General features: G+C 41.2%; 1 protein-coding gene across 5 annotated transcripts in view; it reads left to right on the top strand.

The window, feature by feature from the left end:
* The window catches only part of rnf19a (ring finger protein 19A, RBR E3 ubiquitin protein ligase), a 77,929-nt gene that overhangs the window by 56,516 nt on the left and 3,299 nt on the right, over nucleotides 1–18,114 (top strand). For all 5 annotated transcript variants that reach the window (XM_078216719.1, XM_078216722.1, XM_078216720.1 and 2 more), the window contains exons 6-9: nucleotides 8,112–8,226; nucleotides 13,245–13,403; nucleotides 14,875–15,088; nucleotides 16,140–16,283. In XM_078216719.1, coding sequence (XP_078072845.1) covers nucleotides 8,112–8,226; nucleotides 13,245–13,403; nucleotides 14,875–15,088; nucleotides 16,140–16,283 — 632 coding nt within the window. The remainder of the gene's footprint in view (nucleotides 1–8,111; nucleotides 8,227–13,244; nucleotides 13,404–14,874; nucleotides 15,089–16,139; nucleotides 16,284–18,114) is intronic.

Here is an 18,114-nt window from a genome sequence, read left to right as displayed (position 1 = left end):
CTCTGATCTTCGGGTAAGCATTCTCCAAGGCGGCCTTCACGACACATGATAACGCAGAGTCGCTGAGCAGAAACTGATAGCCAAGTTCCGCACACATGAGGATGGCCTCAACCGGGATCTTGGGTTCCTGTCACACTATATCTGTAACCCCCCACGACTTGCCTGGGCTTGCAAGATCTCACTAACTGTCCTGTCTGGAGACAATACATACGTCTTTAACCTGCGCTTAACCCTCTCTCCACTCACATTGTTTGTACCTTTAAGGCTTGATTACCTATAAAGACTCTCATTCCAACCATTATTTTGTAAATTGAGTTTGTGTCTTTAAATGCCCTGTTTGTGAACTGAAATCCCACTCACCTGATGAAGCTAGTGGCTTGTGCTACCAAATAAACCTGTTGGACTTTAACCTGGTGTTGAGACTTTTTTTTTCCCCCAGCAGGCATCTAGAAGTGATCCAGTTTAAATTAGAATTTCCCTGTCTGCTCTGACTTGTAACCATTTGGATCTGAGACATTTTGTGTTCTCAATCAAAAAGACTCCAAAGCTAGTTCTGAGTTTAATTACCATTTCAGTACTTCTAGGAATATTAGTTTTGAATCTCAAAAAATCCCAGAAGTTATGGTATTACTTTATGAAACACATTTAAAATGAAACTGCATTCAACTTATTTTGTGAAGCCCTTCCTACTTCTGGCTTTAATAAAAAGGAATATGGAATCATCTGTTAAAAAGAAAAGTAAGCAATTTTAAAAATGGTATTATTTAAAAGCGCAGATTCCAGGGAGGGTGCACATTAATCTGAGGAGCTTTGATGACTTTATTGTTTGTTATCAGCTATTTTTGCGGTGAGGAACAAAGTATTTTAAAAGCTGTGTAGCTAACCTTTTTAGGTGTCTCAGCATCTGCTTGTAAACAATGTTCTCTGTAAAGAACCTGATATTGAACACAAAACTGGGCTGTTTTGAAGACATTGTGGTTCTTTACAAAAGCATAGAAATAAGTAATTAACCATAGTCCATAAAAGATCATAGAGGCATACACGACGATCAGAGGATTAGATAGGGTGGACAGTGAGAGCCTTTTTCCTCGGATGGTGATGGCTAGCACGAGGGGACATAGCTTTAAATTGAGGGGTGATAGATATAGGACAGATGTCAGAGGGAGGTTCTTTACTCGGAGAGTAGTAAGGGCGTGGAATGCCCTGCCTGCAGCAGTAGTGGACTCGTCAACTTTAAGGGCATTTAAAGAGTCATTGGATAAACATATGGATGATATTGGAATAGTGTAGGTTAGATGGGCTTTAGATTGGTTTCACAGGTCGGTGCAACATTGAGGGCCGAAGGGCCTGTACTGCGCTGTTATGTTCTATAGGCACCCCTCTCCATTAGAGAGGGAGACAATTGGTTATATTTAGCTTGAAGGTTATTACAAGTGTAGCAAGGCAGGCCTCCATGAACTCGCACAACTGATAGGGGTGTTGAAACCATGCCATTAGCATCATTCTGCATCATGCACTATTGAACTGAGCCAACTGACCCCCCACAACATGTAGGAATAGACCTTTTGAAAGATGGGCAATACCATGCATTAACTTAGACCTTGTACGTAGAAGCTCTTCAGAGGAATATTGGAAAAGGCAATCAGGTGCAGAGTCAATCACTCAACTATACTAGTGCCCAAGTAAGGTTTCACCCCTACTATTCTTTAGAGTTTGTGCAAAATGGATTATGGAAGATCTGGCAAAAATTTAAGGTACTCCCATTTACAACGCCGTGTCCGTTTTTAAGGCATGCAGATATGAGGTAGGTAGAACGTAGTACATCCAGAGTTATTTTTTCTGGTTAACCAAAGATCTTCGGGCACACTTGCTAATTGGGTTAGTTGTAATTATAGGCACTGGCAGCTATGTATCATTGGAATTTTCTTAAGAATCAGAACTTTGTACAATTGCCCTTATCAAGGTTTGGTAAAGCTAATTATATTCAATTTTTAGTTCTCAATTTTAACTGTAATATTAGTTTCAGTTCTTAATTTTGAAAGTCACTGTTTGTCCAGGGAAAAAAAATATAACGTTTCCTTATAAACAGTTATGATTTTGCAGACAATTCCAACATGATGGTATGAAGTTTGTATTTATACTGACTGCTTACTACTCAGTGGCCCAGTGTTAGCCATTTGGAAAAGGAAAGCAAACACCCTTTTCCACCCATGTTTTCTGGAACTTGGTGCCTGTTTACTTGTGGGGCATTACTGATATTCTGTTATCTGATGCCTGTTAAATATTGAGAAATTGGTTGTAAAATTGAGATAATGATTCCGTTTGATCGTACAGGGCAATTTTAATATTTCAAACCCAATTACAAAAGGCACCAACTTTTCTCTCTCTTCCCTGGCAAGCTGGGTCCAGTTTTTTTTAAAACTGAGGCACAACCTATACTCTTATTTCAGGGGAAAATAAGATATGTTTATCAACTATCAGTTATAATGGAGTGGCACTGCAAATGGGATTTCATCTCTTGAAGGGACAGACCTGATGTTCAGAAACTTGCCTTCAGTGTTGCTTAGTGCTATACTGTACACTGTCATTATCATAGAATCATAGAAACCCTACAGTACAGAAAGAGGCCATTCGGCCCATCAAGTCTGCACCGACCACAATCCCACCCAGGCCCTACCCCCATATCCCTACATATTTTACCCGCTAATCCCTCCAATCTACGCATCCCAGGACACTAAGGGGCAATTTTTAGCATGGCCAATCAACCTAACCCGCACATCTTTGGACTGTACAGTTATCCACTGATTTATAAGTGGGTTACGATTCCACTTTCTCAAATGATCAACAGTTAATTTCGGGTTGCTGTCAACAGATCCATGGGAATGTGCCCTTGTCTGGTAATTGGTTGAGGATACAATAGATTTGTCCAATTATGATCACTGTCTTGGTTGTAAAATGAGAAATGTCCACTTGGGTGACCTGACAAAATAATTTAGGGGGAGAAGCTAGTGGGGAAAGGAATAAAAAGGAGGAAATTGGACATTTCTAAAAATCTTTCTCTTTAGATGTCATAGCCATTGAAACTTTAACCCATTTTGTATTCCTTTTAACCCATTATATCATTATTAGTAAATGCTTGTTTTTCCACCCTCAAAAACCATCTTCCTAAAAAGATGCAACTTTGCAGATACTGAAACTCTGAAGCAAAAACAGGGAATGCTGGAAATACTCAATAGGTTGGGCCGCATCTGTGGAGAGGGATTATTTTGTTTTTCTCACCTTTTTTAAGCATACCTCTTTTATATTTTAGCAGTAATTTCAACCTTCAGTTTGAAAGTTTCCAGAACATAATGTCCTTTTTGTTTACTAGATAGAGCAATTTCCCTACACACGAACACTAAACCTTGAAAATGGCGTAACAAAACAAAAATTCAAAATAGAAGCATAGACACCTTGGAGGGATTCACCTGGTCCAGGACGTCATAGTTGAGTTCTGTAGCATCTTGTATTACTGGTGACAAAAAGCTTTCTCTCAAAGGGACCGTTCCGAAGTTCAGGCATTTGTCTTCAGTGTTGCTGTACACTGCTTTCACCCACTGTTTTATCATTCAACTTTTTCCAAATGATCAGCAGTTAATTTCGGAATATTGTAATGACACTTTAGTAATGAATGAGTTTGTCAATTTGGGAAGGTAAACTAAACAAAGCAATTGTTAAAAGGAGGAGGAGGAAATCAATCTGCAGTGACGAGTATTCAGCCAATATATTTTGCTGTGCTGGGAAAATGGCGATAGTGTCCACTTTTTAGGTGAGGCTTATATTTTTATAAAGGAAATATAAGCTTTAGACACGGTATTTAAATTTGTGGATTAAGGGAATCAAATTGACCACATTGTTGTTTTTCTCTTGAAAAATCTTTGCGGTAGACAGACAAGATACGAAATTAGTAAGTAGATACTGCCCATTGAGGAAGTTTTAGAATTATGCAATAGCTTGTGGCACTCAGCCAAGTTTAATATTTTGCGTGCAGCTTTGATGTCTGATTTCTTTTGCAACTTTTATTTCATCTATGGGTTGCAGGTGAAATCTGGTGGTACAGAGTTTAGTTGCTTTGTTGTCTGACTAACATTGTGGACGATTTGAGAGCACCAGTGACTGAGACGCTAAAATATCAGAGACCCTCATTTCGATCTAGAGTGTCACAAAAAATATTTGGTGGGCAGTAGCTGTGTACTTGAACATAGAAAAGCTACAGCACAAACAGGCCCTTCGGCCCACAAGTTGCGCCGAACAATTTCCTTACCTTCTAGGCTCATCTATAACCCTCTACCTTACTAATCTCCATGAACCTATCCAAAAGTCTCTCAATCGAATCTGCTTCCACCACCAATACCGGCAGCCGATTCCACGCACCCACCACCCTCTGAGTGAAAAACCTACCCCTAACATCTCTATACCTACTCCCCAGCATCCTAAACCTGTGGCCTCTCGCGACAACCATTTCAGCCCTGGGTAAAAGCCTCTGCGAATCCACTCTATCAATACCTCTCAACATCTTATACTCCTCTATCGGGTCACCTCTCATCCTTCGCCTCTCCAAGGAGAATAGACCTAGCTCTCTCAACCTATCCTCATAAGGCACTTAATCCTGGCAACATCCTCGTAAATCTCCTCTGCACCCGTTCTATGGCTTCCACATCCTTTCTGTAATGAGGCGACTAGAACTGGGCACAGTACTCCAGGTGGGGTCTGACCAGGGTCCTATACAGCTGCAGCATTATCTCCCGATTTCTAAACTCAATTCCTCTATTGATGAAGGCCAGTATTCCATACGCCTTCTTAACCACAGCCTCTACCTGCGACGCCGCTTTGAGCGTCCTATGAACCCGGACCCCAAGATCCCTCTGTTCTTCCACACTGCCAAGCGTCTTACCCTTAATATAATATTCTTCCATCCTATTCGACCTGCCAAATTGAACCACCACACACTTATCTGGGTTGAAGTCCATCTGCCACTTCTCAGCCCAGTCTTGCATCTTATCTATGTCTCATTGCAACTGCTGACGTCCCTCTACACTATCCACAACACCACCAACCTTTGTGTCATCAGCAAACTTGCCAACCCATCCTTCCACTTCCTCATCCAGGTCATTTATAAAAATCACAAAGAGCAAGGGTCCCAGAACAGATCCCTGGGGCACCCCACTGGTGACCGACCTCCACTCTGAAAAGGCCCATCTACAACCACTCTTTGCCTTCTGTGGGCAAGCCAGTTCTGAATCCACAAAGTAATGTTCCCTTGTATCCCATGCCCCTTCACTTTCTCCGTAAGCCTTGCATGGGACACATCAAACGCCTTACTGAAATCCATATAAACCACATCTACCGCTCTTCCCCGTCTAAGTGTCTAGTCACATCTTCAAAAAACTCAATCAGACTCGTAAGGCATGATCTGCCTCGGACAAAGCCGTGCTGGCTACTTCTGATCATACTATTCCTTTCCAAATGTTCATAAATCCTGTCTCTCAGGATCTTCTCCATCAACTTACCTACCACTGAGGTTAGACTCACCGGTCTATAATTTCCTGGGCTATCTCTTCTCCCTTTCTTGAATAACGGAACCACATCCGCCATCCTCCAATGCTCTGGAGCCTCTCCCGTCTCCATTGACGACGCAAAGATGATCGCCAGAGGATCAGCAATCTCTTCCCTCGCCTCCCACAGTAACCTGGGGTACATCCCATCCAGTCCCGGCGATTTATCTAACTTGATGCTTTTCAACAACTCTGACACATCCTCTTTCCTAATGCCCACATGCTCAATCTTCTCAGTCCACTGCAAGTCTGCACTGCAACTACCAAGATCCTTTTCCACTGTGAATACTGAAGCAAACTATTCATTGAGCACCTCTGCTATTTCAACCGGTTCAATACAGACTTTCCCACCGTCACATTTGATAGGTCCTACTCCTTCACATCTTATCCTCTTGCTCTTCACATACTTGTAGAATGCCTTGGGGTTTTCTTTTATCCTGTCTGCCAAGGCCGCCTTGTGTCCCCTCCTGGCTCTTTTAATTTCCCTCTTAAGTTCCTTCCTACTAGTCGTCTACTCTTCTAGATTTCTAACATTACCTAGCTCCCTGAACCTTTTGTAGGCTTTTCTTTTCTTCCTGACTAAATCCGTTACAGCTTTCGTGCACCACGGTTCCTGTAACCTACCATAACTCCCCTGTCGCACCGGAACATTGCCGTGCAGAGCTCCAGACAAATTTTCCTTGAAAGCCACATTTCTTCCGTACATTTCCCTGAGAAAACCTCCTTCCTTTATTTTGGTTCCTTTATTTTGCGATTGATTCGGTTAGTATCAGTAACATCAAAATTGTGGATCTCTTTGTTATTTTTTCATTCTTGCTAACCCTCTAAAAATACCAACTGTGCATTAAAATAAGATAATCTATAAAACTCGTAAGAGTGGATCAGTTTTAACATCCGTTTAATGTGCTTTGGATCACAAATTACTCTTTTTTAAAAAAATGAAACCAACTGCTGTCTGAGAATCCTAATCAATGCAGATTAAACCTATTCCTATGCATCCAATTACCCTTTTACCCCACCTTTGACACACCTCATCCCTCCCTCCCTCTTTACAATTGTTTAAAGCACTGTGGGGCTCAGACCTGGAATGCTATGTACAATTTTGGCCACCTTACCTCAGGAAGGACATGCCTTAGCAGGAGTGAAAAAGGTTCACCTTGACTGATTCATAGAAACTAGGTGCAGGAGTAGGCCATGTGGCCCTTCAAACCTGCTACCATTCAATTTGATCATGGCTGATCCTCTGTCTGTGACTATATTCCTGCTTTCTCCTTGTACCCCTTAATGCTATTAAAATCTTTTTGAAAAATCTATCTCTTGAATACATTGTGACTTGGTCTCTACAGCCTTCTTTGGTAGAGGATTCCACAGGTTTACCATCCTTTTGAGTGAATAAAGTTTTCCTCATCTCAGTCCTACCTCTATCCTGAGACGGTGTTCCCTGATTCTAGATTTCCCCAAAGGGAAAGCAACCTGCCTGAATCGAATCTGTCCAGCCCGGTTGGAATTTTGTACATTTCAAACCAACATCCTCTTGCCCTCATTCCTGGGATGAAGGAATTTTGGAGAGATTGAGTAGACTGGGCCTATAGTCCCTAAAGTTTAGAAGAATGCGAGGCGATCCCACTGAAACATAAAATTCTTAAGGGGCTTAACAGTAAATGCTGGGAAAATGTTGCCCCTATTTGGGGAGCCTAGAACTTGTCACAGTCTCCGAGTAGGGGGTTGCAGACTTTGGACTGAGATTTCTTCAGTCAGAGTTGTGAATCCTTGTAATTCTCTTCTCCGGAGAGTTGTGAATGTTCAGTCAGCGAGTACATTTAAGACAGCAGAGTTCAAATAGGTGTTCAGAAAAGATCTTGTTGATTGACCAGGCTGAATGACCTACACCTCTTATTAGCTAAGCTCTTATGCTCTTCAACTCTGCCCCGACCCTTTGCTCCCCACCACGAATGGAATTGTGGCACTATGGGCAGCACAGTGGTCAGCACTGCTGTCTCTCAGTGCCAGGGACCTGGGTTCAATTCCGGCCTTGGGTGAGTGTCTGTGTGGAGTTTGCACGTTCTCCCTGTGTCTCCCCTCTCAGTCCAAAGATGTGCAGGTTAGGTAGATTGGCCATGCTAGATTGCCCCTTAGTGTCCCAAGATGAGTAGGTTAGGGAGATTAACAGGGTAAATATAGGATAGGGCTTGGATAAGGTGCTCTGTCAGAGGGTTGGTGCAGAGTCGAGGGGCTGAATGGACTCCTGCACTGTAGGGATTCACCCTCCATCCAAACTTCTTCCTTCTCCTGTGACAACTTGCGTTTATATAGAATTGTTAACATACAAAATATTCCAAGATTCCACAGCAGCTTAATCGGACAAAAAAAGACGACACCTCCATTTTCACCCTATTTTTTTTTTGCAGTTCCTCCACCCATTGGGGAGCATGAACCAATGCATGTTGTTATAGTGGAATGTAGAATGATCATTGAAAGGTGCTATACATCTTACCTAATTTTTAAAAAAACTTTCAGATTCATAATCGCTATGAGGGCAAGGATATTTCAAAACACAAGCGAAACTTGGCAATCACTGGAGGCGTGACGTTATCTGTAATCGTTTCTCCTGTTGTTGCTGCAGTAACTGTAGGTAAGAAAACAAACAGCCTTTCAATGACGTAGATTTCTGGTTCAGTAGTCATTGGGCATTGCAATATTTATTGATACTGCTTTTAAATGCATTATAAAACGCAACAAAAAAATGTCCACCAACTACAATAATTGTAGCTACTTAAAATGGCCCAATTTGAATCTGTACTGTGTTTCACTTATCTTTCTGTGATCTATTTGGTGTTCTATTGTGCTTTCCTCCACTGAAGTTGTTTACTGGTCAGCAAAACACTTGCAATCTTGTTAAAGCATTTTCATTGTTTTATGTGGGTCAAAGGTTTCATTTCCTATAAATGTTTGGCAGCGATCTGTGAGAGAGCAGTTTATTTGTCTAGTGCTGATGTTGTTAGAATGGTAATGATTTGCCAAACTACACAGTTTCATCCTTATCAAATATATTTATTTCAAATAATTTGTCATTTACAGCAAAAGCTGCTGTTACTGTGCCATGCTCCTCCTCAACTGCAGAGAAACTGTTTGCCTTAATAAATATATTCATATTACATGGCTTTTGTTTTTTTACATTTTCAGATTTGAGATTGAAAAGGAAGCATTTTACAACCCCATAACATATTTAAGTGGTGCTACAATGGTGCCAAATGAAAGGAGAAAATAGACAAGAGGCCCAGAGAAGCCAGGATTCTCAGTTCTGAGAATCCTGGCTTCTCTGGGCCTCTTGTCTATTTTCTCCTTTCATTTGGCACATGGCAAGCCAAGATATGCAAGTTAATGGATTGTTTGGGGTTTTTTAGCCTTGAAATTTTCCATGTACCAAATTACCAAAATTAAACTAAGCAAAGACCATAATTGGAATTTTGAAAAAGAGGCTTATCTTTAAAATTACATTGCACAAAATTTTATAACTGTTTTGATGAGTATTAAAGTCGTTTTGCAGGCAGATGTGGCAGATGAATTGTGCACGGCAAGATCCACACAATTTGTTTTTGATATTGCTCATTGAGCGAGGAATGTTGGTTAGAGCTCCCTAGTAATGTGTGTCAGAACTTGTTAACTGCAGCAGGGGAGGAAAATGAGCAATAACAGATCAGTCACCGTTACAAGCAAGGGCTAATGTTTTCTTCTCCATTGAATCCCTGTCAATGTTAGAACTTCTGCCCATTGGATCTTTAGCATCTACCCAAGCAGGCAATTGGAATCTTGAAAGTTGATCCTGTAAACATATAGCCCTTGGTTCTGAGCAACCTTGATGAGAGGGTGACCAATTGAGTGAAGCTGTTTGCCGAAGCTTTGTGGTAGCCTGGGTTGGTGTCGCATGGTCTCACAGATGCAGCCATCGTCAGTGCATGCTCAGTTTATTTACAGTTGCATTGTATTAATGTCAGTATAGGCTTATCCTCAGCCATGTTCTGCACTCTCAATTTAGAATGTGAGAATTGTGCAAATTGAAGTAGGAGTTCCTTTTCTTCGGTGGTGGTATGTCACAGAAGTCAATGAGTAGGTTATTGGACCTCCTCTTGTCAGAGATTACATAGATTAGTCCTGATGGTCTGTTTCTGCATTATCCGTCAGTCTGTGCGTTTGGAAGTTGCCGCTTGAAGTTGTGTCCTACTGACTAATGAGTATGCATTAAAGGCAACCGCCACTATAAATTGATGTCAGGGTTTTCGAATAAAAGAGCAGTAAATAAGGGACAAGATAATTTATCGTGCAGGTTTTTCGACATTTGTCCTTAATTGTTCTGAGGACTTGCGCTTCTCTTCAAAGTTCCTGCAGTTAGTGTGCGTGGTGCTGAGTCAGATCACTACATGTTTTCTAGAAATAGCACTCTGTTCTTTTTGGAGGACAGCTATGAAGTGCCAAACAGGGAAATCCCACTCATGGCTGCATGTCTCTTTTGAGACCAGCAAATGGTCTGGGTCCACCACAGGCAAAATACTGCAGATGCTGGAATCTGAAACAAAAACAGAAAATGCTGGAAAATCTCAGCAGGCCTGACAGCATCTGTGGTGAGAGAATAGAGCCAACGTTTCGAAATGTTGGCATTTCTCTTTCCTCAGACACTGTCAGACCTGCTGAGATTTTCCAGTGTTTTCTGTTCTTGGGTTCACCATAGGTTCTCTTGCCTGGCAGTTCTTCTGTTTCTCTTCTAGCCTAAATTTCATTTCAAAGCTTTGTAAAAGTTTAAACTAGTTGTCCCCATTTATATAGCCATTGAAGCATATGGAAATTCCACCTGCTGGAAGCATTTTGTGCACCTGTCATTATCCTCCCTCCCTGCACAAGGCCAGATTTGCTTTGGCAGCTGTGTACTGTTCAAGTTAGTATTGTAAGTATGAATACGTATTGTCTAACACTCCGCCCAGACACGAGGCAGAAAATTCTGAAGGCTTGGATTGGCAAAACAACCCTTGTTTATTGTTTCCTGTTGTTCATGTTCAGGTTTTGCTATCAATCAACTATCTGTGGTTTGCACGCTGATCTAGTTGTTTACAGTGTTAGCTTATCTAGTGAGCGAATGGAGATTTAGTTCTGCATTTACAAGCCCATAGTCTGGAATCAGCATCCTTGTTGATTGTGAAGATGGGGCAGTAATCTGGATCTGCGTTTGGTGCATAACTTGGGATTGGGTTCCTGAAGTGGAGTAAGTCTGTACTTGGGATCTTTACCTGTGCACTGGATAGGAAATTGCAGTGGAAGGCATAGGAGTTGGATAGAGCTGTATGATTTGAAGGAAAGTTAGCTCACTCGCTGCCTTCACATTCATGAAAGAACCTCCATTACAGGGTTTGTAAATTTACAGGACAATGTGCCATAAATGGATGCTTGAAAACCTTGATTGATTGAATGCTCTTTCTGTTAAAATCTTGCAGTGTGTAGGTTAGGAATCACAATGGCTTGATTATTGTTGAAGAATGGATGCGATCCATGGTGAGCTTGGGGGTGTATTATCGACCCTGATAATCACCTTTTGGTTTGATGTTTTAAGTTTCCTTTCGACTTTGTTTTTGGTTCGGGCTGTTCCCCCTTTCTTTTGGGGAGCTGCCCCTTTTACTTTGTCCCTAACTTAATTTGAGTTCGTTTACTTGGTTGGTGTCAGAAGACATACCAAATGTTACTAGATTAGTCAACCAATTTTGAGCAAAAGGGCTCGTCAATGCTGTGTTTAACGCCCTTCCTAATTCCAGAAATGTAAAAGTTTAATCGAGTCTAGTTATCCTGGTCCATTCACTTTTCTGCTGAGGTTTTGGTTCAAAATGTAATTGGTTCAGTGTGAAGCACCATGGGTTATTGGCAGGATGTGGTGATAGGCTACATAAATGCAAATTCTCCTTGCACCTAAATATTCAAGTTTATCCTCTTAAGCGCATGTCACCTTAATCAGTGCATCTTTCAGCCACTTCCACATGTGCCTTGTCTTACTGTGCACTCTTTCTCAGGGCATTTTTGCTGATCCCTGTTTACCCATCATATTATTCACATTTTACGCCATTGTGTAAATGTTGAAAAGCCTGCCTCTGGGACTGGATGGCGGTCTGCATGGTAGTGAGTGGAATGGGTAGCAGTGGTGTGAATTGGAGTTGTCTCTTGGGTGAAAAATGGGCTTGTTTGTTTATACATTTCTCCCTAATCTGTATGACAGATGGGATTGGTTTGGGTTCAGTTGTGGCGTTCAAGCAAGAGAAAGTTGTCTCCTGCTCAATTTGTCAAGTATTACTTGAGAATAAACATAAACTTATCTTCAGGACCAATAGTCCTCCTGTAAAATATATAGGTATTAGGCTGTATCAATATTCTTTGATAGTGTAGTTGTTTTTGTGTGTATGAAGGATTGAGATGTTATATAAGTGACAGTTGAATTCTGTTCTGGATAATATCACAAAACCAGTTGTGTTCAACAGAAACAAAAACCTTGTTGCTAAGAAAGTGAAATTTTCATTCTGTATCCATTTCAGCTGCGGAGAAGAAAAACCTGCAGCCCTGCAAATATCTGAAGAGAGCATTTTGAATGGATGGTATGGTGGCGCAGTGGTTAGCATTGCTGCCTCACGGCGCCAGGGGCCCAGGTTCAATTCTGGCCTTGGGTGACTATGTGAAGTTTGCACATTCTCCCTGTGTCTGCATGGGTTTCCTCCGGGTGCTTGGTTTCCTCCTACGGTCCAAAGATGTGCAGATTAGGTGGATTGGCCATGCTAAATTTCCCTTTAGTATCAGGGGTCTTAGCAGGGTAAATACATGGCATTATGGGGATAGGGCCTGGGATTGTTGTCGGTGGAGGCTCGATGGGCTGAATGACCACCTTCTGCATTGTAGGGATTCTACGAACAACACTTGAATAATATATTGAGGATTACAAGACTGGGAGCAGCTTTGATGTTGAATTGGCAATACTAAATTGTTTTGTATAATGTAGCATATTGCTATCACTATCCTAAATAATGCCAGTGAGCACCCTGTTTGATATAATTACTTCAGATACAGGGCTGTCGGGCGCATTTTCAAGCTGCCGCCTTTTTGGATTTCAGCCTTGTGCTTGCTCACTACTTCACACCATGCAACTGTTGACATTTGACTGATATTATATACTTAAGTGGATGACTCCTGTTAAGTATTTGAAATCCTAATGTGATTTCAGGTTTCTGTTAAGAGAATTACACAGACTTGGAAAGTAGTCAGACTTGTAATTGGGGAACAGCCAAAGGAAATTAGAACAAAACTTTTAAGATAAAACTGCAGTAAAGGCTTGGGCCAATTACAATGTTGTAAGCCTATTAATGCCGAATTAGTGTTCACACAGTCACCTGATTACAAAGTAGGAAATATCTGCTTACCCACATGCAGTGACCTATCTTGATCTAAGCTTACCAACCTTGCAGGGATTTTCCAAGGGCTGACAACTGACGTACCAGATTATTTTTAATTAGCATGTGGTGTGTGGGTTAGTTAATGTGATGAACAGTTAACAAATGCTCAAAAGCATCCTCCCTGAACTTGTGCTTTGTTGTTGAATGCATTTTTTTTCCTGTTCTGTCTTTACAGGAATTGGGGTTCCCATTATGCTGGCATATGTTTATGGAGTAGTCCCAATTTCTCTCTGCCGTAGTGGTGGCTGTGGCGTCTCTGCCGGCACTGGAAAGGGCGTGCGGATTGAATTTGATGATGAAAATGATAATGCTGGTGGAGGAAATGCAGCATTGGGTAAGGGCTACTTATCTGTTATCTTGAGTATTCATCTCCATGTACATGATTGCATGTGTGTTTAGTTGCTTTGTTATGCTGTGCCTTGTGTAGCAGGGGTGAGTGGGAAACCTCTTAATAAATCTCAAGGCAGTGCTGTTGGCTGTGTCTACCATAATCAGTATAATTTGTCCAGTGGTGGCTTTGTTCTATTTGTTGTCCCAAAGAGATTTGACTGCTGCCTATCTTTCATGGGAGAGTGTGTTACCAGGGATTGCAGTCAGAGTACTTACTTGTAGCAATGTGACAAATTCATGCCTCTGTGAGCAATTTTAATTGATTCACTTTTACAATGTCATTTCAGCAGTTCCTTTGTTAACCATAAGGCTATCTGTAGACTGTACAAAAGAATGCCAGTTTAACTCTGCAAAAAAAAAAATGCCTATTTATGAAAAGATTCAATTTAGTTCAACTGATTGCCCCTCACCTCTAAATGTTGTAGGTAGTTTTTCTCCTAAAGGCCTACTTATCTGTTACCTAATGTCTAAGTATAAACAACCCTTCCCGCAGTATATAATTAGCTGTGTTGGGGATGCATCTACTTTCCCTCTGCTTTTGGCTTAACTCTTCACACTTGTATCTAGTCGTGCTGTTTGTGTTTTTTAATGGTATATTGAAGGATGTCCAAACTTTGACTTCAGGGGATAGACAATACACAGATGAGAGCGAATGGGAATTTGGGAGAAAGCACAAGTTTCATTTCATCCCCTTGAATTTGCAGAAGCCCCATTTTGCTGATTAAGGTTTATCCATCATCGAAGTAAGGACATCAAGAATAGCCCTTTACAATTCTCTTGCTCCTTCCCATCAAAATCAACAAGGAATAACAGCAAATAAGAGTGAATTGCTAGAGCTTGGGAACCAACATTTGGAAGCCTTGCACTAATGTGCTCTGCTGCTGAATCATACTTTACTGAAGAGGCTGGAGTTCCCTGTTAATTGTGCACTATTGTAGTGATTGTGTGCATTTTGTTCTCTCTACCTGCTTTATACAACTAGTGTACATTAGGTCAACCTTCTTGGTCCTTCCAGTGATGCTAGTTGGATGCTTGAATAACTCCAACTTAATACTGTTACTTTTCCACTTATAGTTCATGATGTCTGTAGTTCACACCCAGCATTCGATTAGATTCCAGACCTGAGGAACTGTTCAGTTTGTGCTGACTTTTCTAATTGCCGTATTAGCTAGGCGATTGACAATACAAATTTACAGAAAGCAGTTCTTTAACTCTGATTTTTAAAAAATGTTTGTACTCATACAGGATTTCTGTGCACTGCAAGTTTTGAAGCATAATACATAATGTATTCAGGAAGCTCCATAGGAGACTTCACACTTATGGTCTGGAGAATCTTCACACAATTTTAATTGCTAATAAAAGTGAAATGAATTAAAAGTAATAAGTTGCCGCTGTGTTTGTTTCTGCCCATCTAGATACCACATTTGTTGTTGAGGCTCGCAATAACCCCAGTATTGGAGAGGGAAGTGTTGGCGGCCTAACGGGCAGTTTAAGTGCCAGTGGAAGTCACATGGACAGAATAGGTGCAATACGAGACAACCTGAGTGAAACAGCAAGCACCATGGCACTGGCCGGAGCGAGTATCACAGGCAGCCTTTCTGGGAGTGTGATGGTCAACTGTTTTAATAGGTGAGCTTTGTAACTACGGAAAGTCTTTTCATTGTCTGCAATCTTTCTAATCACACTAAAAATAGTGAAAACTGGTGCAGGAGTTAACTTAGAGTTTGTGACCTGATGGTGAAAAGGAACTAAATGCAACTGATTGCAAATAAAATTATTCGACTGTTAACACATCCTGGGCTAGGATGGGCATGTTATAGAAATGGGTCATTTGACCCATCATCTATCCCAATATCCCTCTACAGTGAGCCACTGGGTTTGATCCACTCTCCTGCTGAACTCCCATTCCCTTTAATATTTCTACCTTTCAGAGATCCAGTTCCTTTTAATGAAGTTTAAAGCTTATTTCAACAACATTTTGTGACAGAATTCTTCATTCTGGTTATCCCTGAAAATATGTGAACCTCCCCTTAAATTATTTTTATGATTGTCATAAATTGATGTCCAATGATACAACTAACCAGTGAAAGCATTTGATGACTACTTGTGTTACTGTAATCCTTCATACTCTTGGACACCTCTTTTAGGTCTCACAAAAAACAATACAGCACAGGAACAGGCCTTTCGGCCCTCCAAGCCCGCGCCGCTCCCTGGTCCAAACTAGACCATTCTTTTGTATCCCTCCATTCCCGTGGCTATCTAGATAAGTCTTAAACGTTCCCAGTGTGTCCGCCTCCTCCACCTTGCCCGGCAGCGCATTCCAGGCCCCCACCACCCTCTGTGTAAAATACGTCCTTCTGATATCCGTGTTAAACCATCCCCCCCCCCCTTGAACCTATGACCCCTCGTGAACGTCCTTGATTTACTAGCTCTAGTAGGAGGGAATATGTCAAAACTTCTCAATTCTCCGAGTAATTATAACCCAGTATCCTAGTGAATATACTCTGCAGCTTTTTCTTTGCTTTCACGTCCTTCCTACAATGGGGAATTCAAAGGTGCAAGGTTGCGTGTTTTATTCATGCCTGAGTGATTCCAAGTTGTTATCTTGTAAAAGTTGTTTGTTGGGGAGGGTTTTATTTTGTGTTATCTCTTTGTCTAATTCTTGATCTGATCCACGTAGGTTAGAGGTGCAGGCAGATATCCAGAAGGAACGATACAGTCTCAGTGGTGAATCTGGCACAGTCAGCATTGGGACCATCAGTGACAATGCCAGCACAAGGGCCATGGCAGGATCAATCATCAATTCTTACAACCCACTGGACAGGTTTGCCACTTTGCTGATTTTTAATGATTCCATCAGCTTGTGATCTTTTAAATATGTTTAAATTATTGTTGCTATTTGGATTAATAATTGTTTTTATATTAAAAGACACTGATAAAAATTGTGAAACAGTGAAAAGCAGTTTTTGCATTCCGCTTTAGAGAATAATCTCTTTAATTGCTGTCTAATTGCTTTGGAACCTCCATGTAACATTGCTGCTGCCTCCCACTTGGCTGAGGTGGTTCCTTTGTTTTTTGCGTGGTGCATCTATGAACGTGACAGAGTTTGCATTTATAGAGCACCTTTCACGACCTTGGGGTATGCACAGGCAATGATATTCTTTTAAATGGAAGTCACTTGCGATGTAGGAAACACCGCAATTAACCTGCATGTACCAAAGTCCCAGCATCAGCAACAAGATGAAAAACCAGATAATCTATTTTAGTGTTATTGGTTCAGTGATCAATATTAGCCACACATCGAGAAAACCTTCAGCTTCTCTTCAGATGGTGCTATGGGATCCTTTATGCTCCCTGACAGGGTAAGTGGATTCTTGGTTCACCTGAGAGACTGAAAAGTCACCTACATGCATATCAAGATCTGGCTGGGATACAAAATCTGTTCCTATTTCATCATTCCATGTTCAAAGCTGAAACAATCAGGAATTTGCACTAATATAAAATAAAAGCAGGGAATGCTGAAAGTACCCAGGTGGAGAGATATCAGGGTTCATGTTTCAGGACAGTGACCTTTCATTCGAATATTAGGAACTTGCACTGTTTACTGATGCTACCTATTCCAGGAATAGTGCATATCCCTGGTTATTGGACTGCAGCGGGAGAAACGGGTAACAATCCTGAGCCCAGTGGCCAGTTCAAAGTTTCTTTAGTATCTAACTAAGAACTGAATGTGTAATTGGATTTCAAGTCACATTTTTTGTCACCTGCCTGCAAGTTCACAGTTCATGTTACATCACAAAAGGAAGTAAATGAATGGTTCCATATGGTATCCATGATGTGGAGATGCCGGTGTTGGACTAGGGTAAACACAGTAAGAAGTCTCAGAACACCATGTTAAAGTCCAACAGGTTTATTTGGCAGCAAAAGCCACTAGCTTTCGGAGCGCTGCTCCGAGGACGGCCTCAACCGGGATCTTGGGTTCATGTCACACTATCTGTAACCCCCATGACTTGCCTGGACTTGCAAAATCTCACTAACTGTCCCGGCTGGAGACAATACACATCTCTTTAACCTGTGCTTAACTCTCTCTCCACTCACATTGTCTGTACCTTTTAAGACTTGATTACCTGTAAAGACTCGCATTCCAACCATTATTTTGTAAATTGAATTTGTGTCTTTATATGCCCTGTTTGTGAACAGAACTCCCACTCACCTGACGAAGGAGCAGCGCTCCGAAAGCTAGTGGCTTTTGCTACCAAATAAACCTGTTGGACTTTAACCTGGTGTTGTGAGACTTCTGTCCATATGGTATCCCCAGCTATGTTCTTGCACATGCTGTCATTTACACATTGATTCATCTGAGAGTTAACTCTTGAACAAAGTTCTTTTCATCCCAACTCTAATTAAAAAGTGGTGGGAATACAGAATAAAAATATTGAACTAAAAATATTTTTTTAGATGTGCTCCTCAAAATAGAACACCTCATTGCTAACTGTGCTTTTTTGTACCTACTTTGGGTTGCCTACTGTTGGTAAATGAAATGGTGTCCGTGGAGAGAGAAAAATAGAGTTAATGTTTCAGCTCATTGACCCTTCATCTGAGCTGAAAAGTTAGAAATGTAATAGTTTTTAAGGAGGTCAAATAGGAGAGCACAA

This window comes from Mustelus asterias, chromosome 7, assembly GCF_964213995.1.
Source record: "Mustelus asterias chromosome 7, sMusAst1.hap1.1, whole genome shotgun sequence".
NCBI lineage: Eukaryota > Metazoa > Chordata > Chondrichthyes > Carcharhiniformes > Triakidae > Mustelus > Mustelus asterias.
This window is presented reverse-complemented; position numbering and strand designations above follow the sequence as displayed.